Below are 24,739 nucleotides of genomic sequence, written 5' to 3' on the forward strand. Positions count from 1 at the left end.
GGATAAGCGGTGCAGATAATGGATGGATGGGTGTATGCAACAGGATTCAAACCCAGATCGGAGCGGTAAAAGTGCAGGATCCTATCCACAAGGCACACTTTATAGCAGGGCACAGCAGCATACGGCTTGCGAGCCTATATGGCTCTTTTCATTTCTCTTTGGCGTTCCAAAGTCGAGACACTTCATCCTGATTTTGGTACAACACTAATAAGATCAATGGTTCAGTCTAGTATTTGTAGGGCACATTTTCAACTACAGTTTACAAACCGAAGTACCGCGTTTTGGCAGTAAGTCACTAAGAAACCCCTTAAATGGAAGGTCATGAAACTATTCCATGTTGAGATACTTTATGATGAAAACCAAAGGATAAAACTGTAAATAAATAAAATGTCATCAAACCCCTTAAAGTAATTTGATTGGGTGAGCAGTAGAGTCACTTTCAACTGTGTTTTATCTTATTTATATTATTATATTATTTTTATTTTATTGCCTTAACTCATCTTGAGTTAATCTTAAAAATTGTTTTTTTTTCAAATGTTCATAATATTATTTTATGTATACATGTATATAGTTTCTTAGTTTTATTATGCTGAAAATTGTGTAGACAGCAAAGTAAGATTTTCATTGTGCAGGGAATCGTGGTTCTTTACAGTGCTTATGACAATAATCACTTTGAATCTTGAATCTTTGCACAGAGCGCAAGGCACTCCCTTCTATCCCTCGCTAAGTGCAGTCTGTGCTGAAGGTAAATAAGACCAACTCATTATCTTTTGCAGTATTTGGTGACATTTTTATTAAATAATTTTGCTTCAACTTCCAGCAAGGCTTTGAGGCTAGGACCTTAGCTCGGCCTTTTGGCTGAGAGTAAGTGTACCGGCACCTTGGCTTTGTAGCGTATTATGAACTGACCGATAACGGATAATGGATAAGTAATAAAGAAAATAGAACAATACCCCTTAAAAAATCCCCCCCTCCTTTGAAACTATTATTTAGGACAAAAACAAAATGAGCCTCAACACTGTTAAGTAACTGAGGGCGGAAGACACATTTTAAGGGGTATATTTATATTGATATGGGACACAAGCTCTGGCATTATTATTATTTTATAGATTTGAACAAATCATCAAATGACATACAGTGAAAAAAAATGTGCTGAAAAATTAGCTTTTTGGGGTTCTGTTTAATTTTGTCTTAAAATATATGGCGTGGCTCTCTCAAAAAGTTGTTTTATAAATTTTTCTTTTACGGCTCTTTGGGTCAAAAAGGTTCCCAACCCCTGCTTTATAGTATTATTGAAACCGTTTGTTATCAAATTTGAACCTGCCATTTGTTTTAAGGGGCTGTGTTTATCAGGATATATGTGAAGCTTTTTTTTTGGCCTTGATGAAGAGGTAGGGGGTGGTGTTTGTAGGGCACAATGACTTGACCCATGACCTCGAAAGATTGCTCACTCCCCTCCTCTCAATACACTAAAAAGCAAACATGGATGTCCTCCATCTTGCGAAGCGGGCAATTAGAGTGGATTTGGCTTTTGACAAAACGGTGAATAGCTGACAGGTCAGCAGGGCGTCAAACGCCAGGGCGAGAGGCCACGTCATTAAACTGTCAAGTCAATGACTTCAACAAGATCATGGTTAAGCTTTGATAAGCCGGTAGCAGCGGGGAAAACTTCAAGGGAAGTGTATAGAAAAAGTGTGCCTGTTTGTGATCACGATTGAAACTCGATTAGCCAGTTAATTTGAACAAAAGGTCGAATTTAGAATTGCTCGACTTCACAGATTCTCGACCATTGTTTCTTTGTCAGACCATAAGTTCTTTTGAATTTAAGGTCAGTTTGAAAGTTGTACAGCTGCCCAGATTTTGTACTGTTGTTACACTTTTTGGACATATTTCCTTCCCAGTTGTTCAACTGCCCAGGGACAAAGCTTTCATTTTACTTTGGAAAGTGTTTTCACTGGTGTGTCCGAGTCGTTCCCAGTACCAGAGTTGAGCCACTCTAGTTCCCGTTTTCAGTTTCTTAACGGTTAAGAGGGATTTTCTCTTCAATCTTTTGAAGTTAAGGTGCTAAGTAAAACTACAAGTTTTCTATTTTCATATATTTGTTGATGAATTCATCCCAAAGGTGGTCGACCTCTCGACAACTTCATCAACAAATATATGAAAAAAAAATTGCCATACAATCCAACAACCTACACACACTGCCCTACTTACGAAAGAGGTTCGGGACGATCGTTCAGAAATTGAATTTGTTCGTAAGTTGCTTCAGTGCTATATTTTGTATGTTTATGGTTTGTATAAGTAACCGGTATTGTTTTGTACTAAAAATTAAATATTTTATAAAATAATATGCTCTCTAAAGATAAATAAAGTTGAGTTTATCTTACCTTTGTAAGGGCCCGGTCACACAGCCGTTTGCGTCTATATCGCGGGTAAAATTTTGCGTGTTTTTTTTGCCCGTGGCTGCCCGCGATGGAAAATGCGCAAAATTGGCCAACCCGCTGTTCATCGGTGGTATGCCCGCAAAACAGACGCCGGCGACTGTTCCGCTTCCTCATCGCGTCATTTCCGCGTTTTTTTCTCGTGTGGACCACGGGTATAAAAGCTGCCGAGCCGGCGTTATGCTGAGAAATGCATCCTTGCCGAGATTTGCATCCCGTCGCTACTACAACCACTTTTACCTCGTTTTATCTCACTTTTATATCACTTTTAGGGAATTTAATGGCGAACATATAACCAAAACCACTTCGTCTTGCATTTGTTGGGAATGTAATACAACTGTTGGGAATGTAATACAACTTAAACCATTCCATCTTTTGTATTTGTTGTGAATGTAATCGAACGCACGCTGTATACAAATCACTTTTGAGCAGGTAACATGTTTATTTTGCCTTTTTCTATTCAAATCGCTCGTATTGAAACTGTTATGCACTCTACCATAAAGCTTATTTCTGCATAATAAGCTTTACGGTAGAGTGTATAACAGTTCTCAAAAGTGATTTATATACAGTGTGCATTACCGTTCGATTACGTTCACAACAAAAACAAAGACGGAATGGTTTATGTTGTATAACATTCCCAACAAATGCAAGACGAAGTGGATTTGGTTATATGTTCGCCATTACATTCCCTAAAAGTGAGATAAAAGTGAGATCAAACGAGGTAAAAGTGGTTGTAGTAGCGAAGGGATGCAAATCTCGGCAGGGATGCATTTCTCGGCATAACACCCGGCTGTAGAAATCATAACCGCTCAAGACACAGTCCCGTGAAGATCAAGATTTCAAGCTATGGCACCGAAGAAGACAATATGTTATTATTGTAATAGTTTTTCATTTTTATTTTATTATCTTGTTATGAATGAAAAGAAATGTCAAGAAATAAAAATGGATTAAGACGAGGTCACTACGGTGACGGGGATCCATGTCCACCCCTTGACGTCTCGAGCACAACTGACGTGTGCTCGGCAAATCGCGCTGTATATACGTGGAGAACGGCGTTTGACCGTCACACGCGTAACACGCTAATTTCACGTAATAACACCGCGATACAGGCGCAGAACATGCTATGACCGTGCTCCACCCACGATTACCCGCTGAAATTTCGCGTCCTACCCATGTGTAACCACGCCCTGGCCGCGGCCAGAGCACGTCGTTCCGCGTCATTTCCGCGTCATTACCTCGTGTGCCGCCTGCGGTTAACACGTGGTCTAAAGTTTTGAGCAGCGCAAAACTTTTTCGCGCGGCCAACCACGTGTGAATTTCCGACCGCGTGTAAAGCATTGCTGTATCTCGTCTATATGGCGATCTCAAAGCGTCTAACATCGTCTGCTTCACGGGCAGAAATTTCTGGCCGGGATTCAGACGCAAACGGCTGTGTGACCGGGCCCTTAGATGCACTTCAAGAGGAAGTGGCCGAAACGTTCCGACCATTCTCTCAACCACATCAAGCTTTTTTTATTCCACTTTCATTTCAAAAGAAACGGCTCGCCTCTTCTTTACACTTTACACCAACCATATTGAATGGATGGACGAGATACTAAACAATAAAAGTGTCAAAGTTCTGAGCGCGCTGGAAATACAGTATAGAATGTTTACACACGAACTAAGAAGAGGAAGCTTTTTTTTTACTTCCGGGTGGATGCGGGGTGACCTCTGACAGTGCCACATGCCAATAGCGGTGGAAAGAAGCACTGCAGTAAGATCCTGTACCCTGTAAAAGGTGTACACAAAACAAAATCTAACTTACAGCAATGTCAGAATATTTTTCGACATTCCGAAAATAATGTTTGTATCTACCGTTTTACTTAAGTCAAATGGTCATAAGTAGGTGAGCGTCTGTACAGTAAATGTAAAACAAGGAAAACAAATGTGGATGAAGAAGAAACAATCTTGCGAGTTGAACAATTACAGTAAAATATCGGGATCTGGTTGATAGAGCAACAAAAAAATAAAACAAAATTATAACGTGAAGAAGGAGTGCATTGTTTGAGGGGTTCTTTAAAAAGTTCAAGTTGGATATTTTCTCCATCAAGTATGTGTTAACAATGCCCAACGAAGTTGAAAGTGCCCTTATGCTTCATTTGCTAACGCGCCAATCTGCTCTTATTTTACTTTTAGCAAAGCTGTTTGGGGCGGAGAACATCAAGAATGGGGGGAGTGCTAGAAAGAAGTTTTTATTTTTGTAGTTAGTGAAGCATTAAAATGGTGGAAGTAAGAAGAGGCCTTCTTCAAATAATGTCCCAACATCAATACAAACCCCAATAAAGAAGAAAAAAACAGAGGTTATACATACGCATCTACTAAATGTACGGCTGAAAGAGCCTGCAATAATGACAAAAGCAAGGAGTTGGCAGCCACGAGTTAAAAAGTTCAAAATTCTGTCGGCTCTTTTAAACATAGTCCAAAGGTAGAACAAGAATTTCTACCTGTTGATAAATGCAAGAAATAGGCCATAATATAAAATTAAAACATGAAACCAGTCGAAGAATATAAGTACAAATTCCAGGAAAGGTAGAAATAGACTACAATTAAAAAGAAAACGTGCAGAACAATAGTCCTTATTCTGTCCAGTCAGAAAAGTGGGAAACAGACGTTAAATACGACCACTGTACTTGGTTTAGTCTGAAAATTAAACGTTTTCGTCTCACAGCAGGGTAACCTGGCACAGCGTTTTGTCTGCGGCCTCTTTTGTAAATCCTGCTCTTGTTTGGCCTTGCTCATCTGCGCACCATTTATGATGTTTCACACCCACATTCTTTTCCGTGGCGACTGAGGAAAATATTGACAGCTTAGTTCGGTAATAAAACTATTGTGGGCCCTGTTGCTCTTGTTTTTATTTATTTATTTTATTTTTATTAATTCTTTTGCCGCCTGCAGCCGAGAGCAAAATTAAGCCACCTGCAGGGAGAATGTCTTTTAAGCAATAATACTAAAACCTTCCTTGAGATGATCACAAAAAATGCTTAAGGTGACTTTTAAAAAAGGGTTGAGTTTTATGACTCTTATCTGTCACGAAAGATTAGGCGGAAATTGGAGATAATCGCACCTAGGCATCTACAGATAAAGATGCAGCATGGTACTTCCTTTCAAGGTTATGACATCAATCAGTGCTATGCGTCTTCAATTTCTGATCCTCAAAAGTTTGAGAGAGATTCTGTTGAACAAGCCGGGTGGGCGCTGGATGCAAGCAAACATGCCACCACGGCGTTTTCAACAGGAAGGAAGCCCGTGTGAATACATGGCCTTCACTTCGCAGGTGTTTAGACTGCGATCTTACTGGAATGTGAACCTGGATCTGCCGGACACGCCGGAGGGGGGGGGGAAGCTTTTATCATCAATCATTCTGCCCTCGGCGCATCCAAAGCACCTGCAAAGTTTTTAACAGGGGTGAATACATTTCTTGTGTTGGTTCAAGGCTAAAAGTGTAGGAACTGCCCACATGAGTGACTTTTTTACAACTTTTGGAGACTGTCTATGTAAGGATTGGAAGTTCAGGTACATATTTGAGTGTTGAGAGAGGAAGACTCGGTACAGCTTTTTTTCAGCCTCTTTGCGTCCATTTTCGGAGGTGCTAGAATGCACACACTTTGGACTATTCCCTCCTTGGTAATATATTTATCAAGAGTAATGTATCACATGTGAAATTGTTTGTCAATATGTTTGGCCAAATTGAGAGTTATTCGCTTCTAATTTTTCATTGTTTTTTAGGGATTTAAGTTAATTTCTAAATCTTGCATTTTCAAAATTTAAGACTTTCATTTAAATGTTCAGCAAAATGTTGATAAATTCAGATACATTTCCAAGTTAGTGACTGATTAAGATTTTGGGTGTATAGGATCATGACTTCCTTGACATTTTACCTTTGTCCTCCGGTTGCTTGGAATTATGATCGGCTTTGGATTGGTTCAATCGCAAAGGTGATAACTTTTCTTACTTTTGTACCATATTTATTTTGGATTTTTAAATCAATTAAAGAGAGACTCACTCAGCTGATGATTAAACAAGAAAAAGGTCGTCTCATGTACAACGATTCCAGAGTCAATACATTAAAAAAGCATGTTTGAGTTTAATGGAGTCGCCAGAGGTCGGTTCAAGGATAATATAGTTATGCTAGGTTTCTCATCCCATGCTGGTTTGGTTTTTGTTTGTTTTTTTCTTTTAGTGCTTTCTTTAGAAGAACAAAGACCTTTCTTCCCACCTGCATTCCTAAGGAGAGGCCCAGAGAGCTTTAAAACGCTGATGTTAGCCTACACAGCCAAACATATACAATAAAGGCTCTCAGAGGGATTTCAGGTTCAGGCTCCATCTCAGAAGCACTTGCTCCAGCGGAGGGTTCTGCCGCAGGAATGTTAAGTGTAATCAATCGCACATTTCTCTACCAATCCCCACCACGGCACAAGTCAATTATTGAACCTTGGCTTTTCGAAGAACACTCTCAGGCCCTGTAGAGGTATCTCACTCCGATCACACAAAAAGACCACTTTGCAAATTTTGGGAGCGTGCGCATAAGCAAAGTCCTTGAAGTAGAAACCTCAGGGGTTTCTCAGTCAATATTTTGGGGGGATGCTTGACTTGACAGGAACGCTTCAGTAGCAAACACTTCAGGAGGTCAAAGGGTTTCTTTGGCACATGAACCTACGTTCCGCCCCAGACCCACCTTCATACACTTTGAACTTAAACAAAAAACATACAATGTTTTTATATGGATTTTCTCACACTTGCTGTTGATATCTTGGAGAATAAAAAGAACAAAATGATGTTCACCTCTAACTGTTCATATTTCTCTTTCAAAATTTACAAAAAAAAAAACACAACATTCCCCCCCCAAAAATATCCAAAACAAGGAATCATTACCCATTTAAACATCATAACGTAAATAAATATTATGTATCGGTCTCTGTAAAACCCCTCACACAATTTCTGATTTCAAACAAACAAGTATCAACCGGGCCATGAACTTTTGTCTAAAACAAAGTCATGCCAACGTAATGCAAACATATAATCTAAAGCAACATAAACAACTACAATTGAGAATAATGTTCGAGTTATGTTAAGCCTTCAGAAAATGCAAAACTTTTACATGAGAAAACAAGCAAACAAAACATTCACCATGCATTACAATGCTAGATGGGGCCCTTCTTTGCCCATTTGAGCTTCTTAACTAGATTTCAGGTGATTCCACTGCTGCTTGGCATGTTTTGCCGAAATGTGGTAATAGTATACTAAAGGGGTCATCACTCAAAATGTTGTCTTACAATACCTATCAGTGAAATACAATTGACTGAAAAACACTGAAGCTGCACTGTCACAATGTTGTCAGAATCACAAAGGAGTAGACATGACATCAATAATATGTAAAATATTGTAATAATAAAAACAAGAATGAAGGCTGTCTGGGCCCATGTCAACGTCTGAGAAGTAAAACGAAAGGCAGGCCGGGGGGAAGGCGAGCCTTTGTAAGGCGCACTATAATTAGCAGGGCCACTATTTGAACGGCAGGTTGTCCGGACCTGCAGAAAAATGTCTGAGATAATGAAAGACAAAAAGCTTCTAAGATGTCGTCACAGGCGCAAGGGGAGCGTTTGCACCGCTTGTGTGTAAGCAAAGCCATTTTTAGCATAAGTGAAACACATACTTGTGAATATACTTTATCTTCACAGGACAATTTGCTCTATAACTCCAAAAGGTTGATTCAGATGTCGTGCCTTGATTTCATTTTTTGACGTTCAATCCACATTTCTACTGACATACTCCTTATAGTGGCTGTATGCATTCACTTAATTCCCTAAAACATATCATATAGTATATATGTATAGATATGTTTATTGATGGGTGAATGAAAAGCCAACTCGGGACCCTAAGCATAACAAGTCATAAGCCAAACACTGTCTATGACAATAAGTGTTTAATCATAACACAAACAATTCATACTGTCCGCCCAAAATCTTAATATTAATTGTAAGGAGCATCAATTCATATCTACACACTTTTACTGTCAAGAAATAAAGACCAGCTTACCCAAGGCAAATCACATTAGGAATTAAATAAATAATATTTATCTATATAGAAAGAAACATCTCACCATCCCAAACAAACAATAAAAAGAACATGTATAATCCAAAGCATACTGCATCATAAGAAGAATGTATATATCAATGTATGGAAAAGAACATTTCAATAACCATAACTTACAGTATAATTTGTCGCTTACATCTGGAAAGGAACAGTTGTGATCCAAAGCATACCACATCTTAGGCTCAATCGTTTATCACTCTGTCTTTAAAAGGGAATGTCAAAATTCCACATTATACTTCTAAAATTGATCAATCAGAGGAAACAGTATATAATCTAAAGTATACCACAACTATTTCCTGGGGGCTTTTCAAACATATCACAGCAACATTATCTACCAATCGATCTAAAGAAAGACTTTTGCATACCAGATCATATTCTCCTCCTTACACTGTAAATGATGTGCATAACCTCATTTGGAATCTCAAAGCCACGCCAAGACCCAAGCCAGGTCAATCAGACATGATAAAAATTTAAGAGCGGCTGATGCGCTTTTCCAGGCAGCGTATAAACGATGAGCCAAGCTCCTCGTCTGTATCATCCCGGAAAAGACGCGAGGGAATGTCGCGACTGCACAGCGGAATCAATGAAGCGGCACGCTCGCTCAAACCAGTGGAAAACTGTACGATACTGTTGCGTAACACACAACATGCGTGTTCCAAAATCTCCACCAAGGTTGAGCCACGCCCGTTATTTTTACCACAACCGCGAGAATGTAACAAAAAGGTCCAAAAATTAGGACTACAGCCACACTTACAAAAAATAGCACTCCCAAGTTGCATTACATCTTTTGTCGGTACAATACTTATTTGATCTTTTGTAAGACTAGGTACATTTTACAATTGAAAACCGCATTAAACCATTTTTAAACACATTTTTAAAATGTAGTCTATAATTACATTTTACCAAAACAATCAGTCATGATCTATTTGTAGGCATGCCACACTATGAGTCACAACTCATGATGCAAAGCATGACATGGATTTATGGAAAATAATGTAATACCCTAGGATCCAAAGCATACCACTTGACATGACATTTGTCTGCCACTTCATATCAAAATGTAATTATCCAAAGTATACCATACATATGTCAACATATCTTCGGAAAACAAACATTTCCAATGATTATCTCGGGGGCATGAAATTTCACTATTAACATCATTGAACACCACATTATAAACATTCTCCAATGTCAAAGAGCTATGCATCAATGATCCAAAGCATACTGAATCATACAGACTGTCTCAAATCTATTGATTTTCTGGAAAGCACATGATCCAAAACATAGAAACATACATATGAACTAATTGGCACTCATAATTCCTAATTATTATTATTATTAAAAAAAAAAATACTCAGCTTTTAGGACTGTTCGGAATGCTAAACTCTTAACGTCTCTTGATCTATGGCCCACTCGAGAAGACGCTCAGTTTTGGGACTGGAATGTGTTGAGCTGCCAGCCATGTGCTGAGTTTGGGAGAAGCCGCGTAACTTAAACCCCGGGATGGCCGGCCGAACGCCGTCTGGCCAGTGCCACGTTCCTGGATCTGTCCAAACACGTGCCTGATTGGACGTTTGCCAGACGCCTTCCCGGAGATCGTTCAGAGTAGAAGCGTTTTGGTGTTTCCTCAAGGGAAACATTTGCTTGATCCCAGTCCTACGTTCATTAAAGGCAAATGTACAGTAAGACATTTTTGGAGAGCCTTTTGCGGTCACTTTTAAACATTCAGGATGTAAAACAAGAAGAATGGCAAAGAATGACCAAAGGAGAAAATAAGGAAGTTCATCTTGAAAAACAGATTATAAAGTATCAGGTTATCTCATTGCTAGAACAAATGCAATAATTGATGCATTTGGTATTTGGAGGATTCTAAACTTACGATTGGCACAATGGAATCAAGATCTGCATTATAATAATCACTAGTCAAATCAACTAAAATCAAACATTTTCGGAAAGGAGTAATTAGTAAATTTGAACGATAACAAAGGAAATGGAAACACAGCTAGCATTGTTGCATTCAAGTCCATCCATCCATCCAGTATCTGCACCACTTATCTTCAGTAGGGTCGCGGGGGTGCTGGAGCCTATCCCAGTTATCTTCGGGCAGCGGGCAGGGGACACCCTGAACTGGTTGCCAGCCAGTCGCAGGGCACACAGGGACAGACAATTCGCTCGCTTATTCACACCTAGGGACCATTTGGACCGGCCAGTTAACCTAACATGCATGTTTTTGGAATGTGGGAGGAAACCGGAGTGCCCGGAGGAAACCCACGCAAGCACGGGGAGAACATGCAAACTCAACACAGGAGGTTCGATCTCATGACCTTAGAACTGTGCCGCACACGCTCTAACCACTCATCCGCCGTGATGCCCTTGCATTCAAGTATATTAGAATTTAGCAGAATGAAATCCAAACCACAATAAAAAGCTGTCAATATCCCGTGAGTTGATGCTATGTGGGTTTTTTTTTCATTACCAGGAAACATAAATATTGTGTACGACAAATGTGTTCACGTATAATTCGTCTGTGTCAAAAAGCAATAATTGAAGGACTTTATTCCAGACAATAATGACAAAACTGTCTTTTTTTAAATGGAAGGAGACCAAGAGGAAGGCCGTTATTGACGGGGATGGATGATGTTATGAGTGCACTGCAGCAATGAGGTCTAAATATAGTGGAAGCTAGAGCTCTTGTTGGTGATAGGAATGAATGGAGATGTGTTGTAAAAAGATAGTGGGATGTTTAGACGCGTTCTAAGGGATGGGCAGGACACCTGTATGATGCGGCAGGGGTAAACCAGTGAAAACTGTCGGGCCCTGTTGTTTAACAGAAGATTGTGTTGTGTCACCCTAACCCGAGTAACATGGCCGCTTTCTTGTGTCCCGTTTCATCTGGAGGGACGAAAGCATGACCAACTTGGGTGCCGGGGTGCTTAACCTGTTTGGGTGTTTGAGCATTTGGGTTGGCCATGGTCCAAAGATTTTTGTGTGTGTTTTTTTGCTACTTTTTCCCTTTTTTATTTTCTTTGTTTTTTGTGTGTGTTTGTCTTGCTGTCGGTCACCCCTCTTGAGGGATATGACCAAGGTAGATAGATAGATCGCCTTTTCTTTTTAACTATGTTGATAAATAAGAGCAGTCCTAAAAGCCCCCTGACCCCAGTGTCCTGATTTACACCAATTGTCATGCAGATGAGGCACAGCCCTGTTTTTGAGGATATAAAACCTTAACACCCACCAACACTCCCCCTACCCACCACAAACACACGCACACAACACCATTAATGTAAAAGGAACAATTCAGGTTAATTAGGCGACTTTTTTTAGGCATTTATGTGTTAGGCTGACACGTAAGCGACAACATGTGGCACTGAGCGTTAGCCCTTTTGCTGTCACGTCTGTGATTTGTTTTTGATCAAGTTGCTGACTTAATCTGCAAACCTGATAATAAAAACAAAGGAAGCACAAAAAAGCCAAGAGGAAGTCCGACAACCAAAAATGCTTGGCGAGAATGGCGGAAAGGTTCTCATGCAACATTTGCTCAAGGCAACAGAAAAGGGTGTCCAATTTCACACTCACATATTTACATTTGCTTGATCCCACATTTATGTTGTAAGCCAACTTACAAAATATTGATATCAGTATAATTGTCCTAAAATTGTGATGAAAAAATTCACTTGGAGGCAAACGAAGGACGCAAACACGTGCAAGGGTCTGCAAGGGGCATGCCAGAGCTTGCCCGATTCAAGTTTACATTTTGACCACAGGGACTGTTTGGATAGGGAACTCCAAACTTTGTATTTGGAACTGGTGGCAAGTAGCATGGGCAAAAAAAAATCAAAAGATTATATGGATAGACAGAGAAATGCTCCACTATCTATTGAATTGTTGAAAATGCAGGCTTTAAAAAATAAAAATAACAACTTTTTTGTTTTGTTTTTATTACATTTATTTAGGACAAGAAATTTTGATCACATTACCCCGATTTTTAGCTAACCTGCATTGGCTCGCTGTTAGCTTAAGATGTGATTTTAAGGTTCTGTTGGTATTATACAAATTCATGCATGGACTTTCTCCCTCATATCTGTCAGATTGAATTTCCCCCTATGTTCCGGTCCGGAGCCTTCGCTCTGAAAATGCTGGTCCACTAGTGATCCCAAGAGTCAAGAAGAAAACTGCAGGTTCGAAAGCATTCTCCATTCGGGCCACAATGTTGTGGAATGCCCTGCCCCCTGATATTCGATCTGCAATCTCGGTGGAACTATTTAAATCTCGGCTTAAAACACACTTCTATTCTGTGACATATGAATGACCTATATTTCCTGTTGACGATATATGAGTATTAATTGTTATTACAACATCCATTGCAGCCTGGTCATCCTGGAAGGGGGATGACCTCATGTGCAGTCCCTTCTCAAGGTTTCTTCATTTTCCTCAACCTGAGATTTTTGAGTTTTTCCTTGCCTTCATGTAGGTTTTAGGTCAGGGGATGGTGTCATAATAGTCTGTGGTTTGCAATAATGTATGGTCTGTGCAGCCTTTTGAGACTCCTTGTGATTAAGGGCTATACAAATAAACATGACTTGACTTTATTTTACCAACATGAATAACAGAAAGACAGAAAACGAACCAGATAAAATCAGTAATATTGATACTATGAGATATTAATGTTGCATTTGGATATGTAATGTAAGTATTGATGCTCATCAAAGTATCGATACTTTGAAACGCCCAAGCAGTAAAGGTAAGAAAGAGACGCGTGGAATATAAGTATCAAGGAAGACGCAAGCTTAATGTAACTTTGCGGTTTGTGCATGAATTAAAATAGCATGAAAGACCCTCATCATGGAAAATGCGTCAATCAGGGAGGCCTAACTACCATATTCTGAATCATTTTAAGAGTCTGTTTATTTGTAAACAGAAGTAATATGGCAAAACGAATGTATTACAAGAAGCAACATCCAACAAAGCAGATATGTTTCAGGGATTACCATTTATCTGTTTGCATTATTGTGCTTTCACAGACATTCAAAAGAAGTAGAAGACAGCCAGGGGACATGGGGATGAATATTGGCGGCTTTATAGTTTTTGGGTATCCTGTTTCAGACTGATTGTGATGTTTTTCTGGTGAGAATACTTTGACATGAATCCCAAGAGTTTAAGCTTTCCAATGATATGTGGCATGACGTATTTCAGTGACTGGTGACATTGTACAGACATGTTTTTTTTTAATCAAACGTCTAGCGGCCCAGCAACGGGCAGTCAGAACGTTGAGGGGTTAAGGTACCGTATGTTATTAATACACATTCTGTGTACCGTATTTCTTTTTTAATTGCTTCAACGTGGGCAAATGCAGCTTATAGTCAGGTGCAGCTTATGTATGTACAAAATTGATTTTTATTTAAAATGTACTGGGTGCGGCTCATAATTAGGTGCGCCATATAGTCCGAGTTCTACGGTGCATGTTCTCGGTTGCAGATCATAGGTCATAATTTCAGGCATCTATTTGAATTAAGTATTAATTTTATGGTGACCATATGATTTTAAACCATGTTTGGAAAAACTATGTATTTCTTGACTTTGTAAAACACGCTGTTTACGTCTTCAAGATGATGATGTTTAAAATATAGAGCAAAATGGTATTGATTTGTAAAAAGTTTGTTTTTTAGCAGCCAAAGCAGAAAAACTAATGTGAAATTATTGATTAATTGTAATACATAAGTCAATGTCTGAACGTTGGTAAGGCTACAGAAACATGTTTTATTTAAACAGAGCATAATAGCCAAGTCAATCAGGATTTTTCTAGAGAGGGAAATAACTTTTTTCCTAATTGTGGCTCCAAATATTTGCTTGTGTAATTAAGTACGACCTAGAGTAGATTTCCTTAAGCACAACAGTACATTTACCAAAGTATTGTTTTAGCCAGATATCTGTGCTTCATACTATTTACTTAGGCCACCTTTGTTTCTAGGGATCAATCAAATGAAGATCCTACTTGCCCGGGGGGACTGGGAGGTAATCGGTGATTCCGAGACATCCAGGAACCGGCAAGTTCCTGGAATTTCAGGTGCATGTGTGTCTTCTTAACTAAAAGTAGGAGATGGAAGAGTGTTTCCTGCTGTGTGTGTTGGGGGCAGGAGGTATTAGGGGGTCCAGCATACATAAATAAACTCTCCTCTAACACAACCCCCACCCCCTTACTGTCACTAGTAGGGGAGGAATTGGTTTTAAAAGAGCCAGGCATGACCACATGCTGTGTTATCTGGGTCATGAATTCTTAACCAGCAGCCACACAGAGTTCAAACTGTTTACTTGCAAGAATGCCACAAACAAGAGCCGGTCAGCCATAGACTGAACACGCCTCTACAAAAAGTCACACACCCTTCAGCACTAGTATCCTTTTTGTGTGCACACTTTAGTGCATGCACACTTATGACAGTAGTAGATCACAACGGGCTGTTATCTCACGTCATTAGAAAGAGCTAATACTCTTACAAACATCACAACTACTATCGTAAAAAGCATTATTTCTAAAAATACGTCCTCATTATTTCAATGAATTGTATATTTCAATTTCTGTGAGGTGCGTTCACAATCAAGGACAGAGACACTCAGTGTCTTCTTGTTTTTGAACAACAAATCTCAGTATCCCTGTACAGCACTTAGACAAAAAAGTTTAGTGAAACTGCTATGCACATTTCAATATTGCAAATTTTTAACATTGAAGTATATGTGGTTGTTTGTCAGGGTAAGAAATAAGGGTATGGTAGACATTAGGGCTGCACAATTAAGTGTAAGCAAAAAACAATGCATTTTTTAAGGATTTATGGATCCAGTTTGATGTCTTAGTGATGGATTGTGGGCCAACAAGAATTCTCACATTTTGGGGTTTGAGACTGCCGGCCAATCAGAAGCAGGTTTAAATGGCACCAGCGAATAAAGGCGAGGCAAAATTTGCAAGACGTGTGTGTATGACTGATCTAAGAGCTCAGTCAAGCAGCCAGGCGCACAACTGGCCACCAAAAAAACACAACAGCTCATAACTTTAGCGTCTCGTTACGTTGAAAATTAATGGATCAATTAGATCGGAAAGTCACGAAGAGCTCAAAAAAAGCTGATCACCAGCGGGTGCTCCCTGGATTTTAACGGGTCCGGGAATTGACATGGCGTTAGAAGGGAAAGCTAACAGCTAGGCTCGCAGCTCTTAAGCCACGACTGTCGAACGTGGCTAGTCACAAATGCCTGATCCATTACCAAAGAAACGGAAGACATGGAGCTACCAATCATGGAAAACTGCTACATTTGTGACTCTTGTATTTTAATCATCACAAAGACCTTGCAGAAGTCGCAGTTACCTGTCACTTGCATGTAGCTAGCCATCCGCTCTCCAAATCGCTGTCTTACACTGAAAGGAGTAACCTTCCAATTCTGTTTTATTTCTGTGTAATAACAATAAATACCTTTTATTCAACTGCAATTATGTTTTTATTTGTAGATCTACAGTTATCATATTGTTAGTCGTATATTCTCAGTCACTAAAGACGTCGTCTCAAGGTAAGTTTGCATGTCACATCTTTAGGGTCTGAAGATTGCAATTAGTTATTGTTTTATTTTTTTATTTTTTTTTTTTAAATTGTGCAGCCCAAGTGGACACATTACCACTGTTTGAACAAAATTACTTACTGCAAGTCTCTAACGGATTCGGGTGTAAGACTTATTAGTTGATTTACATAGATTTTTAACGCACCGTTTAAGATGTTTTTATTACTTTCATAGTATCACATTATATGAACTACTCCAGCCTCTAATTCTTTTGTGCCTTTTCTCAGAATGCTGAGTTGATGAGAATGGGAGGTATCACACTGCTACATCTGCCTTTTAACTCTTCTGGTTTCCTGACTACTTGTGTCAGCTAGAAGTTGAGAAAAAAATCCAAGAATTGGCACACTTCTATAAAGATCTATGGTGGAGAGTACTAATGGCCCATCATGCACATGCACTATGGAAAAAATGGAGTAATAATGCCAAAATGAATTATCTTGGCTCAGATTAACTGAGCTCCCGGTAAAATTAAAGTCAAACCCTCCTGTTGTCTTCGGGTACAAAAAAGTACAAAGATGGTCCTTAAAATGAAGACAACACAAGGGTTAAATGACATGATGAAACCAAGACTGTATTGGTGTATTTTAGTCTTGGTCAAGATACAAATAAGCATTTTTTTATTTTATGTGCAAATACAAATATAACAGAAATGTGAATATATTTATGGCATGTATACATCTAATTTTGTCTGATAAACCCGAAAGGTTAAAGATATAAAACAACTTTTCAGCACACACAGTTATTTTAAATGGATGATAAGGATGTGGTCTTTACGGTAAAAGTGGGAAGTTATGGTGTTGATAGTTGTTGGTGTTGTTGTTATAGTAACGTAGTAGTAGCTGATGATAGAAGTTGTAGTAGAAGTAGTAAAAGGTGTGTACTCACGGACTGGCTCCTGTTTGGGGTCCAACTCCCCGCAAGTCTCCAGAAGGCATCCAACTTTCCTCTGCAGCCCGCAGAGCCGGTGCCCGGTGGCGGCCAGGTCGCCCTCCAGTTCGTGGAAGACGGAGCAGGCGTGCTTGGCCAGGTCGGAAAGTTGGCGCAGGGTCCGGGCCAGCGCCACATGGCTGACGGACAACAGGTCGTGGAATCCGGTGGTCGCCGTACTCTCTTCCCCATCAACCTCCTCCTCGCCCGTCTCAAAGCGGCACAGGGACCGCGGCTCCACCAGCCGCTTGAAGAACGGCATGTCGCTTAGCCTAAGTCCGGCAACAGTGCGACGAACCACCCCTCGGCCCACACTTCAGATGCACCCCATAATTGTTGCATCTGGGTGGGCGGACTGGGACACTCCGCTCGTCTGGCTGCCACCGATGCCGACTGCCTGACTTTCTGTTTCTCTTTTTTCTTCCCCTCCCCAACACAACAGCTCCACAGTAACGAGAGGTGTTTTTTAAAAAAACTAAAAGTGGAGGCGGCGGTAAAAGACGGAGCGGAGCCAAAGGAGCGCGTGGACCGGGAATTATGGACTGTACAATGGGACTACCGCGGTGCTTTCACCGACACTGGGAAAACAAGCCAAAGTGTATCGGCGAAAGTTGTTGTCTTTGATATTAGCTTTCAAAAACAAACATCATCGGATCTGATTTTTGATTTCTAGATGGGAGAATGGCGGGGGGCCGAATTACTCATTAATAAAACAACAAGACAGACAGACAGAAAGACAGAAAGACAGATGGGCGGGCGGACGGACGGACATCTGTGACGTGTGATGAGGTCTGCGTCTGGTGAGGCACAGTCAGATTTACAAATAAATGAACCTTCATTTGCTTTAGCATAGAAAAATACCATTTATTGTCTTACCTTTAATTATGAATGCTCTCTGTTTGAATACAAGTATGGATAGTTAGGTACTCCTAATTTTAAAATGAAGTCCAAGCAATGGGAAAAAAATCCTGGACGAATCGACTTGCTGTACTACCACGAAGTCTATTGTCTGAGCTGAGGTGTACGCCAAATCAGAATACTTGGTCTCACTATCCACCCTCTGTCATGAAATAAGATAAATGTGTACCTCACAGTTACACGTGACATACTTATTGTTTTTACAATGTGTATAATATATTTTGGTGGCACAGCGGATGAGTGGTTAGCGCGTCTGCGGCACAGTTTTAAGGTCATGGGATCAAATCCAGCTACCAAACTTCCTGTGCGGAATTTGCATGTTCTCCCCGTGCCAGCGTGGGTTTCCTCCGTGCACTCCAGTTTCCTCCTGCATCCTAAAAACATGCATGTCAGGTTAATTGGCTGGTCGGAATTTTCCCTAGGCGTGAATAAGCGAGTGATTTTCTGTGTGCCCTGTGACTGGCTGACCACCAGTTGACAGTGTCCCCTACCCACTGCCCTAGGATAGCTCGGATAGGTTCCGGCACCCCTGCGACCCAACCAATGATAAGCGATGGAGATAATGGATGGAAATATTTACAAGGTAGTGCTTGGGGCAGTCCTAAGGTATTAGTTTATCAGAGCAATAGTGCAATATACAAGTAGTGCAATGACTATAAGCAGCAATATAATTCCAAAATAAGTCGATAAATAAGATATGAGCAGCACGGCGGCGCAATGGTTAGCGCGTGTGCAGCACAGTTCTGTTGTCATGAGATCGAACCTCCTGTGTGGAGTTTGCATGTTCTCCCCGTGCTTGTGTGGGTTTCCTCCGGGCACTCTGGTTTTCTACCGCATTCCAAAAACATGCATTTCAGGTTAATTGGTTGGTCCAAATTGTCCCTAGGTGTGAATAAGCGAGTCAGTTGTCTGTCTCTTTGTGACCTGCGACTGACTGGCACTGCCCGAAGATAGCTGGAATGGGCTCCAGCACCCCAGCGACCCTACTGAGGATAAGCGGTGCAGATAATTGATGGATGGATGGATAAGATATGAGTACCTATTTTTATGTGCATAAGCTATATATATATATATATATATATATATATATATATATATATATATATATATATATATATATATATATATATATATATATATATATATACTGTATATAATATATATATATATATATATTTATGTCAGGCACCAGAAACGGAGACAGAACCCAATTGCATTAGTTTCTTAGTCTTATTGAGAAGGAGACGAAGGCTGGCACCCACAACCCAGTGATCGTTGGTTGCGGGGAGCAGATCGCTCAGAACGCGGAAGTGGCACTTCTGTGGCGAGCGATAGCGGTGTCGAAGGCAGGAAAATAGGTCGGGTTGCCGGGGTGGAGGAGCAAAGATGTGGTCAAACAGAAAAAGGTCGACGCCGGGAAACGTACCAGAACCAAAAACAGGAGGGAGTCAGGGTCGGAAGGCTTGCCTTAGCGGGAGCTGAAGGTTCACAGACGGTCTGACGCCGGCAATCGGGGACCTGGGGGTTTAAACAGTGGCAGGGAACCAATCAGCACCCAGGACTGTTGGCGCCAAGGAACGGGCACAGGTGCCTCGCATCACTAATCATGACAATATATGTATATATATATAGTCTTGTGTGATTGTTTAGTGTGGTGATGGCCTTGGGGAAGAAACTGTCTCTGTGCCTCTTAGTCCTTGTTTTCAGGGACTTGTGGCGCTTACCACAGGGTCAAGAGGTGGTGGCCAGGGTGAAAGGAGTTCTTAATAATGTTGCTGGCTCTGCAGCGGTATTGGAAGCCAGTGATGTCCTTCAGACTGGGCAGAGAGCAGCCGATGATTTTCTGGGCTGTGTTGATGACTCTCCATATGTTTATTATGTCTCCATACCTCACCATGACACCATGTGCCAGAATGCTCTCCACTGATGTGTGACATCAAGTTTGGATAATAAAACACGCCTATGTATTAAAATAACCCCGACTTAAAAATTGTTAACAATAGCAGCAGGATCTCAACACACGCGTCAATGCTGTAGCGGGCGTGTGCGCGCATGTGGAGGTTAATCTTCCGTCGCGGCCTCTTCATTCAGATGTGCTGAATACGTGTTTTATCTAAATCCCGACCGGCTGACGGACCAAAGCTCTTCCTGTCACTGCGCTCGCGTCTGCTGCTAGCGCTAGCCCAGTAGTGCAACCTTTGCAAAGCCCTGTTCGGGACAAAGGCCACCATTACGCTTTGCAGAGAGACGCCATGTTGTCATGCTATGATGGACAAAAGACGATAATCTGAGTGCTTGGCTCACTGTGTAGCGAGGGACTCATTAGCATGTTTTGCTTTTTCTTTGCATTTTTAATTTTCTTTTTTTTTGCTTTGACTTTTGATACAAAAAGAGTTACTTCCACAATGAGATCATAGGAAAAGGACATCACGTTTAAATCAGAATTAATTCATTCATTCCTGGGGCGATTTTAGGCTCAGACCTTTGAGGCTGCTGAGCATCCAGACAGTCTGGCTAGTTTAAACATTTTTCTATTTTACCTAAAGTGATTTAGAATCATTCAACACTAATCATGAGTATCACTTCCCATCACATTACACATTGTGGTTAGCAGAAACACTAATATGACACCATGTCCAGTTTTTACTCATTTCTTTCTTAGAGAGTACACACACACACATCCGGATAACAAAGTCGTAAACATAACCACTGTATACACTGTAATACACAGAAGCCTCCACAGACTCCGCCGCTTTGCTGCAAGTGAGACTAGCTGGGCGAAAGAGGACCAGGGAGGCAAGTGCGGTGCTAGGAATCGAATGGAGTGAACCACTTCAAGGCAGTTTAGTATTTCTGACGCTGCGTTATTCACATTTTTTAATTTTTTTAAAGAAAAAAAATATCTAGTGTTTTTCATCACATTTAAGCCTATCCTGTCCTTTGTTAAGGAAAAGAAAGTTTTGAAATGCTGTAATTTTGTGGGGTGCTTGGGTTAAATTGGGGAGTGCGTGAGAACCCCCAAAAAATGGGATGGTTACGCCCATGAATAATAATTGTTCAGTAAATTAATTAATTAATTGATTCATTCGTTCATTGATCAATTCGTTAATTCATTAATTTATTCATTCTATAGAAATATCTCATCAGGGACTTAAACAGCTAATAAGGAGCAAAATGTTTTTAATGGGATAAATCGTAACTAAATTTTGTGATCTTGTTTTTTTTTTTTCAATAAACGCACCTATTCTTAAATACAGTGGCCAATCTACATACAAGCTACTCTAGGTACGAAAAATTTGAAATATGAGACGTCTTTTAAGTACAAATCTTGCCAGACATATGAAATTAAAAACAAAAGTTTTGAAAATGTATGTAGCAGCTAGCCACCGCCAGCCAGAGAGCGCTATGACACTGATGGCCTAACTGGGCACACCTGGTACTGTGGTATTTATGGGTAACGTGAAAGACACTAACTGTCAGATCGTTGAATGAAAATCCCACCTGAACTGCCCTCAAGAAAGCCCTTAACGCCTCACTGCTTTTTAATAAGACTTCATAATTATTCCCGCCGCCTGTTTTATGGACTGTCTTTTTGTTCCCAGTTTTCCATTCCCTTCCTTTATGGAGCATTCTGTGTTGCTTCCTTCTCTTCATTAAAGATGATACAATCTGGCACATGATTCTGCATTTGGATCCTCTTAGCGCAACAACAATTTCCAGACACTACCACTAGAGGGTCGAATGCTCAAGACCGCTCACCACAGCATAAGCTCGTCCCTGTAAACATATGTTTCCCTCGATACAGACCTATTGTTGCGTTTCTTTTATATCACATTGCTTATGTATCATCAACAGTCTCTCGTGCTACCTCAACCCTCCTCCATCACGCATACGGTTTTGTTAGCAACCACCTCCTTGGTTCGAATATGAACTTGCATTTTATTTTGTTAATATCATCTTATCTATTTTATCATTGTACGTGTATGTTCAATTATTATTTGAATGTGTTGTTATGGATCAGGATGATGTATTTCAGAGTTATCTAGGGTTCCCGTGAACAATTTTGGGAGGCTGAAAACGGATTAATTGGTTTTCAGTTATTTCGTATGGAGAAAATGTGTTTGAGATAAGAGATATTGTATACGACCTTGCTCTGAGAATGAATTCATGTCGTATGTAGAGGGGCCACTGTTATATTTGTTATTACCTTTATTATCTCACGCTTCACAAATGTCCTCAAAAAAATTGAAAAATAAAGATAAATGATAATAATGCTTAGACCAATAAAAAAGACCTAGAGTTAATCTTTTGGAGGAAGTGCATTCAAGCCTAATTAAAATTAACCAACCCATTGGAAAAACAAAAGTCAAAGAAGTAACTAAGATGACAAATCCATCAGCCGTGCTGCATCCCGTATATGGTTTAAGCTGACAAATGGGCGTCACATTTCAGCCCAGCTGTTCTGGTGCAATGCCAAGCACACACTTTGAGGTGATATTTATAGTCCAGCTGACTGCTGTTAAAGACGCCATCACGCCAAAATGCTGGTGGAACTTCGCAATTGGTTGGTCACTGTAAAGTCAACAGAAATTTGAAAGTTGATGGATAAATGTATGCTGACCCGGATGGGAGGAAATTTTTGTTCCAAATGTAGAGTAAAAACCATGACGGATCAAGGAGCCACAACTCTCAAACTTGCTCGTTAAACGTGCTAAACGCTACTCCTAGCTATCACGTTCGACTTGTAAAGTACGATGCTAAGACGAGTCGCCTTTGAGCAACCTTACCATCATTCCTTCCCTGCGTGATGTGTTGCACTCATAGTGGACAATGAGGCGTTCTAAAGCAAGCACCCAAGCGTGAAGCGTCTCTCCATGTGATGGATGTCAACTCGAATTAAAAAAAGAATGTTCTTGGCCTTCTTTCTTTGGGTGATGTGCCTATACTCAAGACGATCAAATTGAGTTTCAATATAGGGTTCCAATTTTTAGCAGCGGTTCTAAAATGGTGTTAAAAACAGATACTATCTCTGCAAAGGGTTATATCCCCCCCCCATCTCTGACAAAAGGGAAGCCACCCACTGAGCCGTGAAGACGCCTGATTTGTCATCAGTCAGGGTTCCAAACGAACGGGATAGAGCTGGAAAAAAAATTAGCTGTCAGAATGCGAGCCATTTTGTGTTAATTGATTTAATGGAGTCCTGAGTTTTAAAAAGTGGTCTAATGGGACTGACCAGGATTTGATACTCGACTGAGCAGTACAACTACCTCTGATAATTAACAGTTGCAACCAAATTAAGTTTAAATATCCAGCTGGAAGAATGAGTTGATTTTGGATTTGTAAAGCTGTAATATTGAAATGTTTCCACTACATCTGTCAGTACCAGAACGGAAACAGGACCCAATTGCATTACGTTTCTCACACGTTTTATTAAAGGAAAGGGGAAGGGCTATGCCCACGATCCGGCGTACGCTAGGCGCGGGAAGCAAGTCCCTCTGCTACACAGTTTGGGATCCAAACACAGAAGTGGATCTTCTGTAGTGAGTGATGGCGGTGTCAAGGACGGAAAAACAGGTCGATAGCCGGGACAGAAGAGCAAAAACGTGGTCACGGTCAGAAACAAGTCGTAAGTCGGGTCAGGTGAACGGACATGGTCAGAATCAAAACGAGTCGTAGCCAGAGACAGACAGGGGCAAAAACGGGCTCGATGGAAGTTAGTGTCGAAAAAGGCTTGCCTAGTATACGCTGAGGTTCGCAGACGGACTGACAAAACAGGACGGATAGGAGTGGGTTTGAATCTGGACAGGGAGCCGATCAGAGTCTGAGGCAGTTGGCGCCAAAGGAGCGGGCACAGGTGATTCAAATCAGTAATCAGGACAACATCTACTGACATAATTATATGGGTTTTCCAGTTATATTCTTTGTGTTTGGCAAGTTTGCCATTTAGTGATATCAAATGCACCCTATGATTATCCATGTATTCAAATGTACTTATTCACTTCTTGTTTTATTCACTTTTCTCACAAAATATAAATTTATTAAGTCGTTATACAATCTCTACATTGTTCTAAATGGTGTTTGGATTTACTGTTGGGAGTGAGACCTAGGGTCTCACCAAGCCACCTGCAGTATTCAGTGTGGACGAAGGACGGGTGTGAAACTAGCGCTTTGGGAATTTTCCACTACCCTCTGTGTTCTGTCCCTTTTGTATATAAATGCTTGTCAGACATTTTGAGAGCATAAATGTGAAACCATTAAAGCTTTGTTCGTTGTCTTTTTTTATCTTAATGAAAAACTTTCACAGAACTGCTCAACCCAGCGCTAGTTTTACCCTTCTTGTCTCGCAAACTGAATGTTGGTTCTGACATGCGGTGAAAAAAATATGTCCTTCAATTATTAGGGTTTTATTTTCACAGGGGTAAAGCGGCTGAGTGGTTAGCGCGTCCGCGGCACAGTTCTGAGGTCATGAGATCAAACCTTCCTGAGTGGAGTTTGCATGTTGTCCCCGTGTTTGCTGGGATTTCCTCCAGGCACTCGGGTTTCCTCCCACATTAAGCTCATGTTAAGTAAAATAAACAAAATGTATGAACCTACAAGTATAAAACATGCATCTTTCATTGTTCATGTTATTCAAGTCAATGTTGCTTTTTTAGTTTTTTTTTACCACTAGACACCACTAAATCATTTATAATGTCATTTTAAAAAAACAATAAAACAGACTTGAC

At 40.5% G+C, this 24,739-nt stretch overlaps 1 protein-coding gene across 3 annotated transcripts in view; it reads right to left on the reverse strand.

Annotated features, from left to right (window-relative positions):
- The window catches only part of LOC148354936 (actin remodeling regulator NHS-like), an 88,969-nt gene extending 71,471 nt beyond the window's left edge, over window positions 1-17,498 (reverse strand). For all 3 annotated transcript variants that reach the window (XM_088349979.1, XM_088349978.1, XM_088349980.1), the window contains exon 1: window positions 17,055-17,498. In XM_088349979.1, coding sequence (XP_088206105.1) covers window positions 17,055-17,358 — 304 coding nt within the window. In that variant the 5' untranslated portion in view covers window positions 17,359-17,498. The remainder of the gene's footprint in view (window positions 1-17,054) is intronic.
- Between the last annotated feature and the right edge of the window lie 7,241 nt (window positions 17,499-24,739).

This window comes from Urocampus carinirostris, chromosome 12 (assembly GCF_059441175.1).
Source record: "Urocampus carinirostris isolate Australia breed hairy pipefish chromosome 12, RoL_Ucar_1.0, whole genome shotgun sequence".
Taxonomy (NCBI): domain Eukaryota; kingdom Metazoa; phylum Chordata; class Actinopteri; order Syngnathiformes; family Syngnathidae; genus Urocampus; species Urocampus carinirostris.